The sequence below is a fragment of the Lingula anatina genome, chromosome 6, assembly GCF_051362555.1.
Source record: "Lingula anatina isolate TDL-2025a chromosome 6, LinAna3.0, whole genome shotgun sequence".
NCBI lineage: Eukaryota > Metazoa > Brachiopoda > Lingulata > Lingulida > Lingulidae > Lingula > Lingula anatina.
Genome location: NC_141772.1, coordinates 23062127 through 23086493, shown reverse-complemented (window position 1 = coordinate 23086493; position 24367 = coordinate 23062127). Strand labels below are relative to the sequence as shown.

The 24367-nt window shown below is 37.5% G+C and overlaps 2 protein-coding genes across 11 annotated transcripts; both read right to left on the bottom strand.

Moving 5' to 3' along the window:
* Positions 1 to 1009: 1009 nt before the first annotated feature.
* Positions 1010 to 17718, bottom strand: LOC106171323 (uncharacterized). Of its 10 annotated transcripts, none has more exons than XM_087015480.1 (10): positions 17406 to 17718; positions 13458 to 13646; positions 10683 to 10979; positions 9928 to 10287; positions 8834 to 8938; positions 6976 to 7114; positions 6529 to 6567; positions 4062 to 4112; positions 2976 to 3075; positions 1010 to 2786 (listed from the first exon to the last, which is right to left on the bottom strand). In XM_087015480.1, exons 1-10 carry the CDS (start codon positions 17470 to 17472, stop codon positions 2403 to 2405), a joined length of 1731 nt encoding a protein of 576 aa, XP_086871606.1. In that variant the 5' UTR covers positions 17473 to 17718; the 3' UTR covers positions 1010 to 2402. The 10 variants fall into 10 exon arrangements, with proteins under 10 accessions (XP_086871606.1, XP_013407074.2, XP_086871608.1 ...); XM_013551620.3 differs by lacking the exon at positions 8834 to 8938 and adding an exon at positions 8248 to 8328 and having other exon boundaries at positions 17406 to 17717; XM_087015482.1 differs by lacking the exon at positions 4062 to 4112 and having other exon boundaries at positions 17406 to 17717.
* A 3369-nt stretch (positions 17719 to 21087) lies between these two features.
* LOC106152741 (testis-expressed protein 264) lies at positions 21088 to 24367 on the bottom strand. The gene is made up of 3 exons (XM_013526453.3): positions 24067 to 24367; positions 23199 to 23420; positions 21088 to 22782 (listed from the first exon to the last, which is right to left on the bottom strand). Exons 1-3 carry the CDS (start codon positions 24325 to 24327, stop codon positions 22282 to 22284), a joined length of 984 nt encoding a protein of 327 aa, XP_013381907.2. The 5' UTR covers positions 24328 to 24367; the 3' UTR covers positions 21088 to 22281.

The window sequence follows — 24367 nt, the reverse complement described above, 5'->3', positions numbered from 1 at the left end:
CAATTAGCTAATGGGTGGCCTCAGTGGGAATAAATTAATGATATGTTCTTGTATTGACTATTGTCACCTTAGTTGATAAATAGGCGCGGTCAATACTAACGCCGTTTGTCCTCAAGAGAGATTTCTGAAAACTCGACTCCATCACCTCTACCAAGCTTTTTAAAAATGGTATACCGTAGTTTTCAGTTGTAAAATACATGTAGTAACTTTTTATGCGAATATCTCTAAAGCTCAGGGTCGTTTCCCAAGGAACAAAGTCTGATGACAGAGATTAAAACACTTGAAGAGACACATTCCTTAGATACACAGTAACCATTGCAAATGTTTACATGGAAAGCGGCTACCCTCTACCAGGGCCATAGATTGATTTTTCACTAGATATTAAGTGATATGTCTCTGGTTAAATAGATGGCTAATCTCTGCACTGTGAAAATATGTCCACAATAATAACTGCGGCCCTGGTAGAGGGTAGAAAGTGGCCGCCTCTCTCCCATAATTGCGCTAGTTGAGACCGAGCAATGTGAATGCTACGGTATAATACTTGTGTCTGAACAACACTTATTGTAGCAAACCAGCTTTTCATCGTTTCGCATTATTACTCTTTTCTTCGGTCCTCTCAATCATTTCGATATAAAATGTTTTTATTTTATTCTAGATGCCAACCCCAGGAACACGGTGCAGACATAAAGGGGTTCTAAATTCTGCTCAGACCAAGAAGACCTACAGCATAATTTCTCCCGGAGGTGATCATATTGCAAATATTGGTGCAGGCCCATAGCCAGCAATTTCAAAAGGGGGGTTCTTTTTCTGAAAAAAGTGGACCCTCTTCCATAAAAACTTCATGTACCTAGATCAAATTTTACCCAATGTGGACCTTTTCCTAGCAAAAGGGGCGGTTCTTTCGAACCCCCCGAACCCCCCTGGCTACGGGCCTGTGGTGTCAAACAGTTCTGCATGCATCGCACAAATCGCTTTCAGAAATGAAAATAAAAAGGAAGAAAGAAAAAAATACCGTTAAAGTCAACAAGGGTTTATTTTTATAAAAGCACCAAATAAGTACATGTACACGTGTATATACATATTTGTAGACATACACCAAATCCTGTAAAAGTTAATCTTTACATCATAACATTAAACCGACTTCTCTCTGCATACAAACATGGCATTAGGTCTCAAACGCCCACACAGACATTGAACCAGCTCTAGGTAGAAATGAGACTAATTAAAAGCTTGTTCACGGTGACTTTGTTTATAAAGGGGACTCATTCATTCATTTACAGAAAATAGATCGTCAAAGTTAAGGGACACATTGCACACCATACAATCTAAATACTAACAAGATAATCTCTCGGGTAGAATATACCCATCCGTCAAAGGTGCTGTGAGCGGCTTCGGCTGCATGTCCACCTGTGTCCTGTGACGTATTTAGATAATTACAGCGTGACGTCACAAGGAAATGACTCTGTGTGACGTCATATGGCGACTTTTCAAAATCGCACAAATATTAACTTCGCTTCCAGGTAACAAAAAGATCATCTATGAGAAAATTCTAGCACATTATTTAGCGGTATTCTCTTGCCCTCAGCTGTAATATCACCGTGTACTGGCTGGTCTGGGATAGCTAGAAAAGGGAGGGGGGGGGGCACAAAATGTTGACCCGTTATTTTGCACACCCTCTCCGCCATCTCCATCCCTCAAAGCGGAACTGAAACACACAAAACCAGATTCAGGACCCCTTTATCTAAAAGTCAAGAACTCTGGAGCTGCCTCATATGTGAACCAAAATATAATACGCTCTTGTTAATTGAAACATCCCTCGTGTTCTTTTGTATATATGGATAAATTATCTTACTTTGAAACACGTGTCATTGTCACGTTACGTTACTATACGTCAGATGACATGGTTTCAGAACCTGATAGTTCTACACTTCAGATGTATCCAACACGCAAGCTTTTAAATCTTATTTGACTTAAGTTATAAGTCTATCTGAGAACAAACACCAATTCTGTAAAAAACACCACAGAGCTGCCTCTAGATATACAAGCCTCTCAGGGAAGTTCTTCCACGTGAAAAAAATATAACCATGTGGCCGTGTATCCTATAAACGGCCCATCAACTGTGTCACACATTGGCAATATCTGTTCACAATCAACACGTGGACTGTGTCCTGTTCGTGAGTACAATTGCAGTTATGACCTTCGTTACTTTACAGTCAAATCACTCGTTAAGTGCGACAGATGAGCTTGCACTACGATATATTGTGGCCAGATCTTCCGTGAGCAGTTTTCATAACTCAAGAACAACATGCACAAGGGAAAGTCTTCTTGTGAAAATAATTCCTGTATTTTGACAAACAAATTCAAAAGACTAGTGTTACAATGACGTTTGTCGCGTTTTTCTATTAATCCCACGCGTGGCTGTATGTGTTACTGTCCTTGGCGCCGGGGGATATCAACTCTTTCGTCGAATTCTCCCGCGCCCTTCTGCCATGGCCGTGTTTCGTCCTGCCACCTTGCCCCGTGTGCCCGCCATGCCGCGGCTTATGGTGCTTGGGGCTGTGTTGTTTAGGAGAATGGTGGGAGGCCGAGTTGTTCTGTGGCGACACCGCGAGAGTCTCGTGCGCTTTGCGAGACTCGTGGTGATGATGTTTAGGACCCGGATCTTCCTCGCCCCACGTGGCGTTCTTTGGTCTGTGCTCGTGAACGACGTCAGGGATGCTGTTATATATAGGATCTTCGTTTGGCACTTCTGGGAGGGGAATGTTTGGCTTCTTGGGCAAGGTTCGCTAAAAATAACAACTGGATGTAATGAAGACAGTATTTTTACGTTTATCTTTTTAAATGCAATGCCTGTCACGAAATTTTTTTCCAATCAAAGGATCGTACATTTTCAGACAACCAAATATTTACAAAATGAATGATATTATAAATAGAAAAAATGATCTGTCAAAGCATGTATGATATTGCCCACTTACTCCTACGTGCTGCTCGTTAATTTCGGCGTATGCATCCTCTGTCTTCCAAACGTACTCGGGATTGTCCACGTGACGCTGCGCGCGACGCTTGCGACGCAATCTGAAAAATAAGTTAAATGAAGTTAATAAGTTGTGATGAAATTGTGTGCTTCTTTCAGTCTAGTACTGTTACGTGCTCTATGACAGTCTGAACTGCTGACGACGAGTAATTTTTTTAAATTAAAATCAACTATCATCTACACAAGAACAATGCACACATCAACTTTTGATCTTAATGTACATGAAAATGTTGCTCTTGGACAAAAGTATACATTCACAGAAATTTCAATTTAAGGTTAAATATCAAAATAGTGTTTAACATGCAATCACTAGGAAGATGGCTAAACAGAAAGATGTACAACCATTACAAAGACATATCAAATAAAAAGACCATAAAATCACATTTTGATATATAAAATACTATATCTACTTTCGCTATGACGGCTATCTACAATATTTCAATCTGTCCATCGGGCGTGTGTTACCCTCGAAAAGGGTGAAATGCTCACAAAAATAAAGAACCCTGGTTATCCAGGTAGGCCTATAAGAATGGACGAATTAAAATGGTAGTGTTTATCTATTGTAACTACTACTACTAGCTGCAACTACTAGTAGGAACTACGCAGATAACTTTTTATTGTGGCTTTATTAATATGTAATACTACCTATTATAATTTTTTTCTTTCTATGCGACTTCTTTTATATTTTTAATCTACAAGTACAGCACACGCGCGTGCACGCATGCACACGGGCACACACACACACACACACACACACACTGTTGATATTTTTTTATTTATAGCTTACATACTAAAGTCTGCTACAATTACTTCTATCTGAACATATGCATCGTCGCTTTGTTTCGGTTGCTATTAACGTCTATATATCTACAGGGTATATACAATATCTAGGTACTATTTCAATTAAAAAATTATGCTAAATTATTATAAGGCTCAGTATTATAATCATATGATATCTATATATGCCAGTCACAAAGCAGTGGGGTCTAACATTCTGCAAATATATTAGGGACTACAAAATACTTACGGGCATTGAAAAGTGAACGGTATTTCCCACGTACATTTCGGTACGTGTAGGCTGTAAAATTGCAACAAAACTTTGACTTTACAAAATTTACTTTGTGCTCTTTGCCAACAGAGACAGAACTAAATTATCCCTTATTTGTAGAGAGATGTAATGCAATTCAGTAATAGCACATGTACAATTAGCCGACAAACTAAGCACTACGTATATGATACAATATTAGAATAAACGTGTCATTTGTATGCTTTTGCTGATTTTAATTAGTCCGAAAACTCTACTTTTCTGAGTACAAGAATGACCTATATTTCTATGCGATAAAATTTAGTCTACCATGACAATTAGTGACTCAATTTTAATTTAAACACTAAGTTCTCATGCCGAAACTTTGGATGACTACAAAGGTCATTTAAGACTACATAGCTCCATCGGGGACAAAAGAACAAAACTCGAAAAAAAAAGCTAAGGTGTCCAGCAATGCTTTGCTTCCCTTTTTAAAAAAATAATTCTATGGACTTGATTAAACTTCAGGCATTTTTGAAAAAAATTGTCGAATTGGTTTGGGTGCGGTATGTTGAAAACGGTTGCTATATAGCATGCATTCTAGTTGACGTGGGTGCTAATACCTATTGTGGTTACAATGGATATATACATGCAACATCTCGATGCACAGGAAAACAAGTAAATCAGTTGTACAGGTTTAATATAATAGTCTAGTGTTGGGGTTTTGTAGTGACAAACAGATTACGGCACAGCACGAGATTTTGGGTCAACGGAGAAGAATTGGTTCTCTTAAGGGGTTGTTTAAAAACAAGAAATATTAAAATAATAACTTTGCCGCAGCAATGTGGAGCACCTGAATACAGAAAAGATCTGTCCTCTACATTTTAACCGCATACGACAGTCACTGTGTCTGAAGACCAGGTGTAACGTTATAGCCCCACCAAGCGTACCAAATGATACTAAATAATTGTTAACTCTATTTGGGACTAAATATTAGTTGAAGTACTGTAAATCGATGTATGAAAGACAAAATGTGTGATTCTACAACAGACATTAACTACATTGGAAGGAAACATATTAAGTTATTGAGCACGTTAACTGGGAAATAAAAACTCAAATCTTAAAAACTATACACAAGTATGGTATATTTACAACTTAAAGGTGTTATATGCCTCGTTCAACTACAAAATTAAAAAAATTATAATAAAAATAACCTTTAATAATAATAATAATAATAGTAATAATAATCTAAGAAGCTAACACGGGGGGGGGGGGGGTCGGGGGCTCGGTGATTGATCATCAGATATATTAAAATGCATTGAATTGTTTGATAAAATAAAACCTTGAAAAACGTATCTTCTTAACACAGAGACGAAAGTTTAACATAGTTAAGTTATTTTAAACAACCTGTTCAATATTTGGAGCATGGATGTTTTCCTGTACGGTCTACAGTTTTATGTCACGGATATGAACAAGAATGTCAAACACTGATTCAGTGTTTGAGAAGATAATGTCGCCTTGCGGTACCTACCCTAGACAGAAATATACCTTACTAAAATTTAAAAAAAAAACAATTTTGAATGATGCTTGTTAAAAAAATGTAATTTGCGTGAGAGGCATGATTCATTCCAATAAATTGAATTTATCAATTTTACATAACTTATTTTCGCTTTGGAATTGAAATTTTGCAATAATAATGCGATATATCTCAAAAATAGCTGGTAGTTTAGAAAGTGTACAAAATCTTCGTCTCTATGTTTAAAAAGCCAATCCTGCCGTTATCTTAACGATCTTTAAGGTCCCATATGCATTTTCAAGATGACAATTTTTTGTCCAGTCTAAAACCCGCTGTTTATAACAGAGTTGACCACCTCACGCTCTCTGACTCTGACTCCGAGGGAGTGGCCGGCCTAGGAAGGAAGACCAGAACAACAGTCATCATCATATCTGAGTATGGGGATGACTACAAAAGATACAGCCAGAGATACTGTCAGTTACTTTACACTGATTCTGCAATCTCTCTGATGACTCAAATGATTTAGATTGTCCTTGCTTTCCACTCCGTTGAAATCAGCGTCGCTGGTCATCAAACCACCGACCATGTCGGATACATGTTTGCGGTCATCTTTTGTCTCAGTTAGTAAGGAAATGCATCACTCGACACGATAATGATTGCGTCCGTATCTAAATACGTGGCATTCGGTGTATAATTTTGACAGCTATTTGTGCCAAATTGCTGCTTTTAAAAATGTATGAATTTTCGATAACCTCTTTATCTCTTAGATATAGAAAAAAAAACAATGTGAAAAATCCATTATTTTTCAAACAAGGGCAAAACTAATGACAATTTGATAGTATGTGCATTTGGTTCCTACACTACAAGGGTTGTATGCAAATTTGGGTCGTAATCTACAAGGTTTGCTACCAAGAACCGGGGTAGGGGTTTAAGGATTGTCTATAACCTACTTACGGGCAATGAAAGGACCATGATTCTGTCTCCGGCTCGCTGCTAAAACGCAATTGCTTCAAACCGTGACTAATTGGATAGTTTTATGGTTGGCAATACCCTTTGCCAAGTTTACTGAGATTTTAAATTGAAAGGAGTTCCACATTGTCTTAATGGGCAATTAAGGCAATCTGATTTCCATACAAGTTGTAAACATACTTCGACACACTATCTGTCTACTCTGAAGCAGCTCATCTGTTTATTGCTTTATTGAACAAAAAACTGTAATTTCAGTTGTTGATTATCTAGTTCTGAAATAAACTACTCAAACGACTTATTTCATCAGCTTTTCCTTCAAAAAGGCACCCAGCTAGAACCTGTATAATATGAACTATTACCATATGAAGGGCCTATATCGCCCTCTTTAAACAAGGCAGACTATATTGTGCACCAAGCGCCCCATTTTCCTACCTCCTTTTGATAGCTCTCCTCTTCCACATACAGAGGCCGCCAACGACGGCAACTATTAGGACGACCAGGATGAGGATGGCGAGAATGACCAACATTTTGTACGACTGGCTGCCGTCTTCTTGCTCAGATGATTTATTTCCTAAATGATTTCAACATTTTGAAAATAAAACTCATAATAAATCTGGACCGCATACTGTACTTGTATATGCCCACATGCAGTCACCGTTACAATAATTGTTTTTTTTATTATTATTGTAATTAAAGATTTTATTTAGTGTTTAACACCCCTCTAAACCTCCCCAAAATACAGCTAGTTGTATGACTGACCTAAAGTATATTCCAGTCAGTGTGCCACTAAATACTCACTTGTTCGTTAAGGGCATTTTCACAATCGGATTTGCTTAGGACACATTTGGTCAAATGCTTTTGGGCAATAGGACCTATGTGCTATGTGATTTTGCAGTACCTTCAATTAATTTATTTTTTCTTATTGTCCCAAGAAACCCGCTTGTGAACACGCCTTACTTTGAAATATCAACTACGTTAGACTTTTTACAAACATGAATCATGCAATATTTTACTTTGCCCCATGCCTTCCTGAAACACTTGTATTGCTATTGCATGCACAGAACACAAACCGAGTCACACAATACAAACAACCTCAACTCGCCACGCACATGACATCAAATGTATTGTATGTAAATCGCAGGAAAAAAATGTTAATGGTACACTGAAGGAACAATCATAGAACAATGATTACAAGAGTATTGTTCAAGACATACACAAGACACAAGACACAATTACAAAAATAACATTACTCTCAAAGGGGAGACCACCAAACAAGGTAACCGTGAATTATATCAATCATGCAGTTATATAAAAAAAGCTTTTGGAAAATGGATGACCTGGTATTGCTTAAAAATAATAATTAAAAAATAAGATATAAATTCTACATAAATAAATAAATAAATGAATGAATAAATAAATAAATAAAAGCAAAATATTAATTCCTTTTCATTTGGCTGACAAGATTCACGATTACCTTAAATGGAGCTCCAAATTTCTTAGTGGTATGACATAAATCAAACCGATGGTTATTTGTAAAATTCATATGTATCATAACACTGCCTTTGCCCGTCGCTCACATACACATAAATATATAAAAAAAATAATAATAAAAATATCCCCAAATATCCAAAACAAGACTTTAAAAACCGTGTGATTTGATTTATGTCATTCAATTATATGTGTAGTATATTGGCATGCACATACCCTCTCCCTTGTAGGTGACAACAATGCCAGGGTCACTGGTTATATTGGGGAAGATGGGGAGGGTAGTCGTGGTGGTCGGAGCTGGAATGGGAACGTTGACAAAAAGATATGAAAAAGGTACAAAGTTCAAAAGCAGGGGAAACCAAGGAAATGTGTTTGGCGCCAAGCTGGCCATTAGCAACAGGGATGTTTTTTTGGAGCCAACCACGTGCCGCGTGTTCGCCGGAAGTTGATTTATGGGGCAAACCAGCCGGTGCCTCTTCGTCAGTGTTCCTCAGTCCTAAAACCGATTCTTCATTTTATAAAAGCAGGCAAAGTCCTGGTCCAGAGAACTTGTCCATGTAGTGGCCGTCGTTGTCTTCTGAAGTTTGCTGAAGCCTAGACATATCTGTCGTTTGTGCTGTTTCCTTTTACTTCACATATAGCTTTTACGAACCATTCCTATGGTACCTATTTCCAAGGTAACTGGGTAAGGGGAAAAGGATAAGGGTGAGGTGAACAGGGAATTTATTATGGGATGACTGTAGTATTTTTAAACCACCGGGCGTGTTTTTCATGGGAAAAATATATGATAAACATAACATACTTGTTGTAGTAACTGTAGTTGTAGTAGTAGTTGTTGTACTTGTTGATGGACTCGGACTTGTAGAAGTAGTTGTTGTACTTGTTGTTGGACTCGGACTCACCGTATCTTGGTTGGAAAGAGAATGAAAACATCATCCGGTTTCAATGTGTTTAAATTACTCTGTCATGGTGGAACAATATCAGACAGTATTTACACTGAGTTATCATTTAGTTTTAAATGTGAGTTTTACGACTTGTTCTCAGCAGCTGAAGGGCTTTATTTGCGCAGACTTGCATTATAATGACTGGGTGTAAGACACAAACACGGGTCAGAGGTACTTACATGAAAAAGGAGGGCAATAGAAATGTACAGTTTTTCGGGACATTTGTTTTACTTTTCAGACTTCAAAGACAAAAACAATTAAAATACCAGTAGGTTGCCATATCGCAAAAATTTAAGTATATCTTGGATCGACGAAAAAAGTGGCCATTTTGCTTGCATGCAAAAAAGTAGCGTTTAAAGACGCAATTAATAAGGCCAAATGACAGGCAGGTAGAGTCGTATGATGCGGTGGTTTGCATGAATAATGGCTTCTTGTCGCACTTTCAGTATTTCCGTAAGAATGGTAAACAAAGAATGATGAAATATATAGGATAAGGGACTAAAGGTGAGGGAACCAGATTCAAATAAAGATCTATGATTTGTGATACGCAACAAATTCGTTGATAAAGATATGATAAACATTAACACTGTAGAGTTAACTCATGCCCTCGACAAGACTAAATATACCCATGCTCTACGCGGACATATCCCTTCAAAAGACATGCAATACACGTAAACCGATTATATTCGATCAAGATACAAAATTACTGAAAAAAAAAGCTTACCATCAATTGTTAAAGATTATTTAACAAATAAATCCTTTCGAGGCAAAAGAAAACAATTGGAAAGAAGTCTTAATCTCAATTTCTGTTACATATTGTGAAAACTATAGTAAAATAAAGAAAGATGACGAACATTTTTAAATTTTATGTTAACATCGTAAATATCAAGTATTTTTAAACCACTGGGCGTGTTCTTTATTGGTTAAATGATATAAGATAAACGTAACATACTTGTTGTAGTCGTAACTGTAGTTGTAGTAGTAGTTGTAGTACTTGTTGTTGGACTCGGACTTTCCGTGTCTGTTGTTTTCACTTCCGGTGACGTCAGCTGCGTCGGCTTCTTTGTCTTGGTGGTGGGACGAACGGGAAAAGTGGGGTACGTAGGTCCAATCTCGTTCCCGTTACAGTCCCTAGGGATACATTGGATATCTCTGCCACAGCTTTTGTGAAAGTCACTGTACATTGTCCCGATGGGACAGGGACGTTCTAAGAATTCCATCCCACCTGCGCATTCTATATACTTATCACAGCGGCCAGGGGATGGCCAGGTGGTCCCTATGGTACAGGGGAGAGAAACGTCGCCACAGGGCTCTGGAAAAGAGGTAACTCTGAATGAAACTCACAAAAATGAGTAAACAATTCAGGGAAAAAAAGAGAAAAAAAATATTTTTTTTAGTTTTGTTGAGAATTAATCTTTTTATTTTTAAGTTTTGTTATTAATCCGTGTGTATTTCAACAGGGGAGCTTCAGAATAGCTTTATGCCAGATGACGCTTGTAATATTTTGGCAGCTTATTTTAATGCACTATGAATGCATTCAACTTTTATTCCATTTCAGGCAAGCCCGGGATGTCAAAAAAGTGGCAGTGGGTGCAGGCTAAATAAAGGGGGGGATAAAAAAGGATCCTCCTTTTCCTGTCCATTGCCCAACTACATGGATCCGTGTTTCTTTAAGTGACATGAATATATTTAACCAGGAGAACTCACTTGTCTGTTTATGCGTCACAAAGGCCTTGGTTGTCGTACTCATGGTGGTGGTCGACGGCTCCTCTGAGTACGCTTCCAGGCGACTCACGAAGTCGTCAGGACAGTTGTTGGGGGTGCACTCCATATTGAGGTAAATGTCGCAGACTTTGCGGAAGGGGTTGAAGAAAGTCCCCGAGGGGCACATTTGAACGGAGAGCAACCCCCCTCCATGGCTGCACTGGAAATATTTGTTGCACTGCCCCGGGACGCCATAGGTTGCCGTCAGTTGGCATGGAAACTGGACCTTCTCACACGGGCCTGGAAATGATAAATGAAGATACCATTAGTAAATGCATTCATTTTAATATATATTTGCAAAATTGGAGATACTCAGTGAAACTGCAAAGTCATAGTTAAAACGGGATAAATATACAAGAGAAACATATATTCTTTCCTCTCTATGTCAAATATTCCATTGGGAATTAACTTCTCTGGGAATTATCTAGTCATGTTTCCCATGGTTATCTACAAGGGATCACAACTACAGCATGTAATGGAGAATTGTTCATCTTAAATATATCTTTATGGGACAATTAATTATTACTGTATTGCAGCCGCTATTGATAAAATCTGCTCTGGGAAAAAACGTGAGAACCATAGCCCAATAGAACCCTTGTGTAAGATGGGGTGCTTTTGAATCCTTTTTTTTTTTTTTTTTGGGGGGGGGGGGGTCAACTACTGATATTTATCAATTTTTTGTTTCATTAATTAATTAATTAATTAATTAATATGTTTATCCATTTAATAATTTGTTTGTTTATCTATTTATTTATTTATTTATTTATTCATTTATTTATTTATTTATTATCCAATTCGCAAATTTGGAGATACACTGAAACATGGAGCCAACCCTGTGATAGAAAACAATACAAGACTGAAATGCTATCATATAGATGCTGTCTGTTAGAGATCATTTATAGGTTTTTTATTGGTGTAACACGGCAGCCCGGATTGAACCAGTTTCTTTGCGTAAAACCGGTATTAAAATATAAATTAATGCTTTAACAGCACGCGCAGCGAGTTCATTTTGCTCAAAGTTTCAGCAAAAGTTAAGTCACCTTAGCAATTTCGCCAGTCAGCCATGCCAAGAAGATGGCAAGTCAGATTTCATAATGTACGGGGTCGGGGTCGATGTGAAAAAAGTTATATGTCTCAATCCCCCAGGTTCCACTGGGGCCGAGTAACTGACTTTATTAAATATGGTTTGGGGTTGTATCTGTTTTACTACATCAGCGATGGTTTCCTACACGCCAGTCAGCAATCCTGCACACCCCAAATCTCCCATTAGCTAAATTACTTGCCATTCCGCCCAACTGCTTTAACTTAACCCTTAGTCAAGGGCAAGGTACCTAGTTCACGAGTAATAGGGCATTCAGTGGGGCTAGCCGTAGATCCTGTGATTGGGAATAAAGGAGGCCTGTTGCTATCCCATCACCGGAATGATCTAACAACATTCATATTGCTCCGTTACCCCTCCCGTAATTAAGTGTAAACTGATTGAAATAAACGACAACGGGAGCGCCTCCCCCCAAAAAAATAAATGCATAAATAAATAGATAAACTTATAACATGGTTTCATGCACAGTGAACCAATTTAGTACTCATTTGCAAGGACAGTAAGTTCAATACTTATATCATACATGCATAACTACATATGGCCACCATAAATGATGTAGTATCTTAAGTTATCTTACTCGATCCTCTTTGAGGATTTGAATCAAGTTTCTAAAATGTTACATCCACATTGAAACCTATTTCTTTGTTGTTTATACCGTGCAAATGGTTAATAGATTTCAATGTTTTCTTGGCAATGAAATTAATTGGTCCCATCATCATTTATGCGAACTTTGTGCGGTGGTCTCTGAAACAGTACAAAGCACAATTTGCATTTAACAAAACAAGTCAATAATTTTCATCATTGTTTTTACATTTGCCCACCACTTTTATGTCTTTAAGTTTGGAAAATTGGTCATGAGAACAACCACAAACTCTGGTGCCTGGTTATACGAAAGCCACGGAGGCCATCTTGGATTTTGACCCGTTTCCATGGTTGCGTCACCACCAACCATTTTCACATCATGGGTAAATTGACGGGGAGACTTTACTTTCAATTTAACATCTATAATTATGCTCTGTAATAGAGAGGACACTGAACTCTCTAAGTACTCGGTACTTTTTTTGGACTGGCAGCTCTTGTTCGATTCTGTTACACATTAGGCGTGAACAATGACCGCCACTTTATGAAAGAACCACGAGGGTCATGCCAAGTCCAACCCACTTCGGCGTCAGGATGCTTTTAATACACATCAGTGCTTTACAAGGCTTCTTCTCCTCTATCGTGCTAGTCTCCATTACCTCCATTTCTCTTTGTTGGTTTTTAGTTAAGTTTAACTCAAAAAGTTATGAACGGATTTTGATAACGTATTCAGGCTTAGACAGATATGGGCTACATGTACTGTAGGCCTACCTTAGAATCAATTAGATTTTAGTGATGGCCCATTGGAATTGGTAATAATGAGAGTTGAGTTGCCTTGGCGGAGTGCTTATTATAAGTTATATATATCATTTATGTATATTATTGACGGGAAAAACAGGACTGGCCGGGGGAACCCCACTTTAATACATGTATCTTTATGATCGATTATATTTTGATCATTTTGCCCGTGTAGGTCTGCAAACATTTGCTTAAAAAATCTCTCACTCTCTGTTTTTATAAGTTTAGAACCAATGAGTTACCTATACAATCCCCATGATATTTGGCGCCAATGACTTCTGTCGTCTGCCCCTCTGGACAGGGAAAACACACCTCTGCGTTTGGGAACGGATTAAATGTGGCGATGCCGCATGGTCTACACGCGTTTGCATCTCGATTGATATAGTCTCCCGGGCCACAGTTGACCTTCGTTTTATTGGCGCTGCCTTGACCTGCAAGAAAAACCAAAGTGAAAAATGAATAAATATATAACTCAAATATGGAGTGTGATGGAGAATGATAGCAGAATAAGTTTACAACAAAAGAGTAGTTGGGTTGTTTTGTATTTTCGCGGTTTTATCCGCTTTCCTATAGTTCGTTTTTATTTATTCCGGATTATTTCCTCAGATGCAACTTAGAAACGTCTGTTGGTACAAACAGCAAGTTTAAATCAAAGTTTACACTTGGCCTTGAAACATTTCAGACATGAATATTCAGACATAAAGCACAAATGATATACATCTGAATACAAAATAGTTACAAGAATGCTAGTTTATATTTGCATCCTTGGCATATCCACTAATGCACCATGACAACAAATGTCACAGCTGCCATGCGCGGTTTTCAAGCCCTGCTAGACCTCGTTTCCATATATGGAGCCAGGAATGTTTTTGCGTGCTGCGCAGACATGCATTTATCATAACAGTCAACAGCTCAACAAAAAAATTTGAAAACAGTATGGTATCGCAAATATCTGACGTAATAAAGATATAATAAATAACTACAGGCCTGTAGTCAGCAGTTTCTAGTTTTTTTCTTCTTTTGAAAACGTGAACCTTTTGACTACTCATGCTCGTGCCTGTGTTCTCAGAACGAGGGAAAATTTTTGATTCAGAATTAGCCTTTTACCGACCATAAAGGTGTTTCTTTCGACCCCCCTTTTCTACAGGTGTGGAAAAAAAATGAACAGATTAATAAGTCGCATTTCTCTAGTTGGTAATGTTGTTGCCAGTTTGTTTATGAAAAAATATATATCTTTATATAATGAACCGATATATATTTCATAAACAGTTATTGCAATATCAGCCAAATTCCAGTCTAACTCATTATACCGTCTTATTCCCATAATGGCTGCACTTCATGCGACCGCGATAACAACAAAGTACTCTGTAGGCCTTAATGATGCATTTTTGTCACATTCGGGTTAATATAAATTATCCATGGTTCCATTTTTTAAGAGGAAACCCCCACATATGTATTAGCTGGGTTTGACATTGCACGTTTTCACGCAACTTTCAAAATATTATAAATTTCATTTCTCTATAACTGAATGCCTATATTTGGCTACCTTAATGTGCTCAAATACCGACCGTTTCTGCCACCCAAAAGAACACGCAATTGGCCGAACCGATCGTTTGTTTGTCTTTTGTTGTGACAGCTCCTTTTTCATTGTGCTTCTAAATTCTACTTTATTTCACAATACTGCACTCGATGGCGGGTTTAATTCGAGTCCGTCGTGTCACGAGGCTCTATATAAAGGGATGTGTTGTGGTCACACCCAAGGTCGTATGCATGTCTTAAATGGCCGAAATTGTGTCCGGTCACGATAGAAAACAATCAAAACAAACAGATATGTGCTTGGACATGTGAGAATATACAACAACAACAACATGATTTGCAGCTTGGCTAATACACCATATAGATCACCACGTACTGGCACGATCATTTCCTTTGATGAAACGAACATGACATGCCTGAGTTTGCCGCGCCTTTTTCCCTTTTTCTTGTCTAAAACCCTCCTTCTCTCCCTCTCCAAAACAAGCACAGAGAAAATATAGGCACGTGAAAAAGGAAATTAAATATTTTTCAGTAGTGAAAAATTCTGTAGCAAATTATAAGAACAACTTAACCAAACTTCCATTTCGTACGTTAAAGTCGGGGACACTTACATCACCTCTTACAAAAGAAATTTACGAAAGCATATAAAAGGCTGGTTGATTTTTGTCGTTAAGTCACAATGTGAAGGCCAAATTTTCATTGAGCAGCCTACGCTCTAAATAATAATATTATCATAATTGCCAGTGTCATATCTCTTGTAAAGGTGTAATATTCCTATCATAATTACACCACAGAATAATGCGTTTAGACAAGATTCCATCTAGGGTTTTAATATAGGATAATGTGAGTATTTCGGTCCAAGTAAAACTGCCTTAACAATAACGCATTCGACCATGTATTTGATTGGGGGATTGAAATTACTCTTGTTAGATTAAACAAGCCTTTTATTGAAATGGGATTCGCCCCGTGATGGTGGACATTGAAGAGATAAACACAGTTGACCAGTGATGCGCTTTTCGTGGCGTAAATAAAACATACATGAAGATATGGTTTCGTGAGCATGCATTTAAATAGGGTGCATTGCGCATGCGCCCTAAAGTGCGAGCTGCAATTTTTAACCATGACAGGCGAATTCTAAAGTAAAAAATCTCGGAGCAGTTATTATAATGCAATGATTAATTTCCATCAGTGCAAGAAAGGGGATATACTCGTGATAAGGAAAATGGACAATTAAATTTCACTGCTATTTGTTAGTTCTAAGTCAAAGACTGGTATAGAAAAAAAATGAGAATGTATTCAGGATAATAAACTGTAGTAATAAATGGATGAGATAACTTAGCAAAGATCTATTGTGGGTGCAACAGATGTCCAAAAAAAAAAAAAATGTTATGTACTTTTGCAAAACATGTATCCCGTAAATATTTAACTGCAATTCTTAAAAAGCATTCAGCTCGGAGAATGATTCGCAGCATTCTTATATACACGGCAGCATACAAACAAGAGCCGATTTCATACAAACAGACATACATGTGTATATGTACACTTGCTCTCATGACAAAATATATATTTATTGTCACCACAAACACTTGGAAAACTGTATAAATTTGGCAATATCATAGTTATATAGAGCTATGTCCAGAGAGAAAGTATGTCTCATCTTGCACGAGAATGCAAGAGATCATATTCATCATGATATGAGAGATGTCCATAGAGAGAGCAAAATCAAAATACTTCACTCATAAAAAACTGACCACAGTGAAAAAAATAACACATTATAATCATTATAAGAAGTTTTGTCGTTTGATATTTGTCTTTGTGTGTGCAGTTGTGAAAATAGCTGTAATGCTGATTATCTTTTATAAATGTAAACTAGAAGGAATAGGCCTACAAATTATTTACATCATACATGTCACTTGATTTGTTTTGAGGACAAAATTAAAATTCAAAATGGCTGCATCGTTAAGAAAATGAATTTATATAAATTGGTTGCTTTCAGAGTAATAAAGCTCTGATTTCACCGGTGTTTCGTTTTATTGGAGTTGGGGTGAGGGGGTAGAGTCGCCTAATATAAGTTATGGTACCTGACAAGATGGTAACGACACACCTAGAGAGGTGTCGTGACTCTGCAAAGAAGTGGAGTGGTGGTCTTATAATTAAAAAGAGCTTAGAAATCACATTTGGCAGACATGTAGTTGTCTTGGAGTTTAACTTTATACGGATAATTTTTAATAAAAACAGTTTATTTTAATTTATTTACATCAAGGCAATGAGACAAAGAAGTTTTTTACATATGAATTACTGTGCACTATTTTTTATTTGTTATTTATATGAAATTCTTGAAAAATAGAGTGGTCTTTCATGTAAAGATAAACCTTTTCTTCACAGAGGATATTTGAAACGGTAGCAGCTTAAAATAAATTTTGATAGTGGTGTTTTTTCTTATTCTATTTTATTCATTATTACCATTATCATTGTTTTTCATTTTTATTTTAGACGAAGCAATATACGTATAGTCAATACAGGTCGTTACTTGTTTATGATTTATGCTATTTTTATAATAGCCAGATAACGGTAGTCTAATTCGCTTAGTTCTGGGAGTTCACGACAGCTTCAACCAGGAAAATTAAGGCATAACTCGCCTGATATGAACTTACCTGAACTTTCTTTGTAAAGGATCCACAGAAAAACCACCGCGGTTTGGATATGGTAATACGTCCTCATGTTTTCAAGTCATGTTTCCTTCAAGGATATGTTTTGTTCAGTATATTAAATACACTATAAACTCTCCTTGATTTTGGCAAAAAACACACCTCGTCTCCTTTTCCTCTTTTCTCCTTCTGGAGATGAAAAACATACGCTGTGCTTATTCTTTCAAGTCGCCATTTTGTTCCATAAACGCGCCTGTGTCAAGAGAGAGGTTCGTCTCATATGCCACTGACTGAGGCGAGACGTCGACTCGATCTACGCATGAGATAAAAAGACATTAGCATAAGTTAACCCACACGGAACGGGTTAATATTCTAGCCAAGTAGGCCAAGAAGAACGCCATTAACATATCGTGTGACACTAGTGTGAGATGGGTGCATAGAGGGGGAACGAGAAGAAGGGACCTGTCGCGATATCGCGAGTCAAATCAGCAAGTCTGATTGTAATTAAACTTATCACTGGTGACTATCTCCTGATTACATAAACATCAACAAGCTGAGTGTAGATAATATTTGCATTTAATTTTTGCTAAATATTGGTGTTTTTGCGCGCTTTTTATCTTCTCATAATCATTATCATTTTCTTAAACCACATTAATCTTAGATTGTTTCTTTATACAGTTATTTACACGCACGGTGCACTTTTTTTATTACCGCCGATGTATCGAAAATATGTTTTTGTGTATAAGTGAAAAAATAGTCACTATCTCAGTGTACTCTTTTGATACCGACGATATATATATATTAAAAAGATATTTCCTTCGTGTAATAAAAAAATGTCATTTACTTTAAATGCGCATTTTCTGTACTTAATGTACTTGACGCTACTACACATAACGTACCTAATATTAAAGTCATTTAAATGTGAAATACAGAAAAACCCATGCAAATATGTATTTATATTTAATTCGATCTAATTTTCTTTAATAAATTCTCAAATAATGCGTTATTAATTGAGCATTATTCATAAATTAGTGGATTAAATAGAAAGTTCCGGGTTAAGTGATTTTACTAGTTGGAGGCATCCTCATATTTAAGACGATATTTGTATATCAAACTATGATATAACAGTCACGACCGTCACATACCGCTGCCACGGCAGTTAAATAACATATTCTTATGATAATATACAATAATTTCTATGCCTAATATAAAGGTATGACTAATAGAATTCAGCATACCCATAAATTAAGACGTTTTAAATGTTGTATAATGCTATTACACGGAAATAAGGTATTCATATATGAACGTGAATGACCGGGTGCTACTGATACGGAATTTTCGCACTGTTTGAATATTATCGTGAAAGCGACAGTTTTCTTGGTTGAGTGCGCCATTTAAATTCGGTAGTTGTTATAATCATTTAACAAGAGTCATGCAGGTAAGCTAGCTTGTAAATAGGGAGGGGGGGGGGGAGATGATACAATTAAAGGAGTTTGTGGCGTCCTCAACACTTTTTGTACTTCTACAGACCACCAAACTGTTGGGTTTCAATCTTACAAATATCATGTAGTTATACTTTTAAAAACCACATCATAATATATTTTCCACGCTTGACATGCACACTTCAAATTCCTTCTCGAAGTTGAAATGTATTTCTTTAGCAAAAGTACATGTAATGATTATTTTACTTCAAAAATATACATCGTGTCTTTGGAGATAAATGCAGGTTATTTATAAATACAAAGCAAGACTACGTTCAATATAACAATCCCCATACTATCTCTTTGAGGTTCTTTTTTTCTGAAATCTATTTTTTTTTGTGTGTGTGTCAAAAATTAAAATTAGTTCGGTTAGCTCTGGATTTTATGTTCCATGTTTGAAACATCTAAACTGCCTAATATGTAAAAGAAAGAAGGATCGAACTTAATTTAAATAATTATTAAGAGGCGCGTTATACGTTTTGAATGAATTAAAAATGGTTATAATGAGGGTTTTGTCAATAAAAACAATTCTATGTCAATCAGGTCCACCAGTTTAAGGATGTAGTAGTTGTGACAAAGACCAAACACAATGATGAAACGCACCAAGTGTACCAAGCAGTGAGCAGTGAGTGTTACACTCCTAGATGTCTCTAAAGCCTAGGTCCCAACTACGTTTTGGACGCACGTTTTTTAGATTCCTTGCGTCCGGCTAGGACGTAGCTAGATCGCACGTAGCGGCTGTTGATTATGTCGAAAAGATTCTACGTGCTGTTTGCGTCCGTCCTCCCAAAAGTCGCACGATGGACGTGCTCCTCACGCACGAACTCCCACGTTTTCCCAATTTTTTTGGCCGTAGACCACACGTAGTAGCCTGTACGTTCGGTTGGGACCTAGGCTTTACGTGTGTGTCCTGGTCGCCCCCACGACCGGTACCATTTCTATTCTCCTACCTCATAAACTGAAACACCTAAAACAGATCTTAATTCACTAACCTTTTATCCATTATCTATTTCCACCATAGTCCATCACGATTTGTTTTAAAAAAATTGTTTTATTTTCCAGTTTTCTGTTACACATTACAGTTCTCCGCTCAACTTTTCTAGTAAAAGAGCCAAGAAAAATTAGTGTATACCCGAAAGCAATGCTGTAGTCTCTGTAGCAACGAAACATTCTATGATGTCACAATTACGTGATTTTCACAACGCATGACGTTATGCATGACTAAAGTAACAACTATTATGACGTAACCGGACTGATATTGTGACAGATCAGCGAAACCATCACGTCACAACCCAAATCTTACTTTGCAATCGGTGTTAGGCAACGTAACAGTAAGGCGACTGTGACGAGTCATTGTAACGACATTGTTGCTAGGAGCTGATTTTAAAAGTACGCAACCTGTGTAGATAGAAGACCAGACAGACAGGTAAAGTGCAATGAGGAAATATTTGTCTGGCATTTGCGATGCTAAGCAGTGTTTGCAATTTAATACCGTGTATAAAAAACACTGTTCTAGATAAGGCATGCTTTTTATAAACTACGATAATTACTAATAGGATTATTATTGTTACAGGTACTTTTTAAAGTTAAAAATTAAGAAAAATTGCAGTCGCAAATGTCGCTTAGAACTGACAGCGGCTTAAGCAATTTCTTACAACACCAGAATCTCGGGTCTTCTGACATTACGTTGTCTTACTTGCGTTGATCCATGGTTTAGCTTATTGTTTTCATAATAAAATTACCCTCAGTGAAAGCAATGGACTTGAAAGTGTAACAATAGATTACGTTGAATGCGTAGAGTTTTTACCCCGAAAGTTAGACAGGGATAGAATTTCATGCATTAACCAAGAAATGAACATCACTTTTGAGATATGAATATTTTTGCTAGCTACTTTTAATTAAACATCTCCTAAAATAGACTGTCGAGAACAACGAAATAAGAATTGCTTCATTTTAATTTCTTTTTCTTTTTTTACATTATAGTTCATAGCGACTTCTGTGAGGGCAAAAGTTGTCTAGACATTTTTTCCGTATGTTTGAAATTATATAAATGATATTAAACTGCCCAGACACTTAATAGGCCGTTAATCATAACCTCTTCTTTACGACATGCAAACTCATTGTGTATGGCCTGAAGCAAACGGACGTAGATGCCGCCATAAAATGTTTCAAAAGAAAAAAAAAACAAAAAACAAAAAACAGAATGCTCCACACTGATATAACATTTATTGTGAACCTTTTCAGTAGCACCCACTAGAACAATCACTGTCATGATGAGAAAAAAAAAGACAATTAAGGTCCTGTAACATTTTAAATGTAAATTCATTCGATTTTAGTTCATACACAAGATATCAATGCTGACATGTTAAACAGTGACATGTTAAATAAATGAAAGGAATGCAGCAGTAGTTATCGAACTGTTTTACAGGGCAATGTCAGCAGGCTGAGGAGACAGTCTGCCTCACCTGAGAATAAACTTATACCACAGGCAAGGATTTCCCCAGAGCACTGTCCAGTCGTCATTTGGATGACCACTGGCCTCAAAAGATGACCTATACTTTCAAGGACAACTGGACAGTTTAGGAAATTTTTGGGGTTTGTTGATTGGGCCTGCTTCAGCTTGGGTTGGACCAGAAATTCAATGACCAAATTACAGATTCACATTTTGGACTCCCTGTACTTAAAATGCTGGGGAAACCCCTGATCACATGAATACAGATAGCCGACTTTCTAACTAGTAAGTAGCTGTCAAATAGCAGATCTTAGCTTGTTTAAACCAAATCTAAGTAGTATGTAGTCTTGATAACCTGATTTTTAGGATTAAGTAACCCCACCCTCAAATCAAAAACAAAGCAACTTCAATCTGCCTCTAACTACTAAATCACTGATTAAGCAATTAAGTACTGTGACAATAACTTAGCAGTCCAAGTTTAAGGTTTAAGGTTGGTTTTCTCAGGTATAATATACCTTGTAATTCCACCTGATGATCAGATCTTCCCTGGCAACTTATTGGTAATGTCTACCAGGGCCACAGATTAATAATGTGCACGTTTCTTCAACTCACAGTGGAGATATGTGCCATGAATTAGCTGGAGACATATCTGTGAATACCTTGTGAAAAATCAATCTGTGGCCCTGGTAGAGGATATGTTGGTATGGAGTTTACACACACTTGGTTCAAATTATGACAATTTAAGAGTGACCTCTTTTATAATTCCTGTTTTCATGACTACAACACAATCTAGGATAAAGCTACACAAAACATAACACATGTACACCAGAATACGGCATTAATATTTCACTGTTTTAACCAGACACCCACACAAGTACATACACATATTTATATAACATAAATATTATGACCAGTTAACTTAACATTGTAACCACCAGCCATTTTAAATTTAAATATCATCTTTGCTGACTTCTTCAAATGAAGACGTGCTCTCGGCCGAGGAGTCCCCAGTCACTGTTCCCGACACAACAGAATCGTCCTCCGTACATGTCGTGACATCTGAGACAAAACTCGTTCCCTCGGTGGAGTCGAGGTTACAGCTCTGCTCGGCCTCCGCGGAATCTCCACCTGCGCTGGTGCCGCTGATGTTGGCCGAAGTGATCCCTGAATCTTCCTCATTGGTGGACAGCTCTGGAGTTTTATCAAGTGATCTTGATGGTGATCCACTCCTCTTACTTCTGCGCACTTTAACTGGCTGGCTTTCGTCTTCTCTTTGGTCGGCGGTTTTCTTGTGTTTTGGTGAGTCTTTGAGATGGGTAGGGCCCTCTTGATGGGTGTGGCCGTGGGCCTCGGGGACATAAAATTCATCCTGTTTGGCAAGAGGGGCCATGAAGTGAATAGTGAAGCCGTCATATATCTCCACAAATGGATGGGCACACAGCCTTTTTTCCTGGAAAAATCACAATTTTAATCTAAAAAATAATATCAGGATATGGGGCTGCCACTGTATTGTATGCCCCAAGCTATACTTGACTGCAATTAAAATATCCTCATTATCAAATAAACACCAACTAGTGGTTTCATTTTGTATATTATTAATTCTCCAAAGGCCTTAAACATATTTTGTTTTTATTCACTGAAATATTCTTGATCACTACATGGATTGAGTAAAAGCAGGTGCAACTTCAAGATTACTCGAGTCAAAATGATCTTATATTAAAAGATTTGCGTTTTGAATAAATCAATTTGGGTTATATTAACTCCTTATAGGTTCACAAACTTTACCCAAGTCTTTTGACTCTGAGACAATATAACACTAAATTAAGCCATCAGAAGACATTGTAAATGCACCTCTCTTTTAGTTACCTTTACATACTGGCCCAAGACGGGATACACCCTTTTTATAGCTACAAGTATAGATATGGCTGTATTATAAGGAAATTTTGTCTTGACCACATTTGTGACAGCAGGGAAAGTGTGGAACTTATAGCCACGTCTCTGATATTCTTCTTTCTGTGCAGGATCTGGCTCCTTGTCCCCTTCTGCCAGGATACTGCCCACCACGTACCTCTGCTCTCCCAATCCTACCTGAGATATGTAATAAAGAACGTTTTAAAAGTACACAATTTTACATAAAGAAAAGATGATAGTAAACTCAGACCAGTAATTCCAAAAAGAATAAATAAATAAATAAATAAATAAATAAAAAGGGGGGGGGGTGAAAATGTGGACCTATTACCATGGAACCTACGTGTACATACAGTAGATCAAAATTCACCCAAAGTGCAACTCTTCCTGGTATGAAGGTCATTTCATTGGACCCTCCCCCCCCCCCCCCCTTCCTGGGCTACAGGTCTGATATACCTGTATAGCTGGCAGTTGTTGAAAGATTTTATTGTAACAGAATTTTATCAAGTTTGTAATTGCCACTTATTTGGGTGTAGATTCTGAGCGCAAATTTATTTGGTTTCATGTATTTAATTTCGTGACATTGCACACTTCGGTAACATTGTAACTCCCCTACATGTTACATGCTACGGGCCTGAACTTGCATGTATACTACAATAAAATGGAACCGCAGATCTTTATGTACATGTACGCGCGATTAAAATATAATGCACCGTCATTTTCACTTTCAGAATATGGAGACAGGTGACAGTGTTAGTTCTAAATTCCCTGCCTTCCCCTTCAAAGAGTTCAAAACCAGCTGAAGTTCGTACTCAACCGTGCTTACCTCATCTGGGTCGTCATAATAAACCCCTATACAACGCAGATCAGCTACGATGCTGACTGCTTCGGTGAACAGGTACCCTGCGTCTTTGTACGATCCTTTCCCAAATTTATAGGCCACGTACAGCTTCCCGACTGGAGGGGGTCCTGCACCAACTACTATGTCTGCAAACAGTCCGGAATAAACTAAGAATCCTAACACAGTCAGCAGGATTGCCACTATGAGACAGAAAAGTCCATAGAGGAGTAGCATTTCCGTCGACATGATGGAGCATTTATTTTTATTCTTCCGTATCGCTAGATGG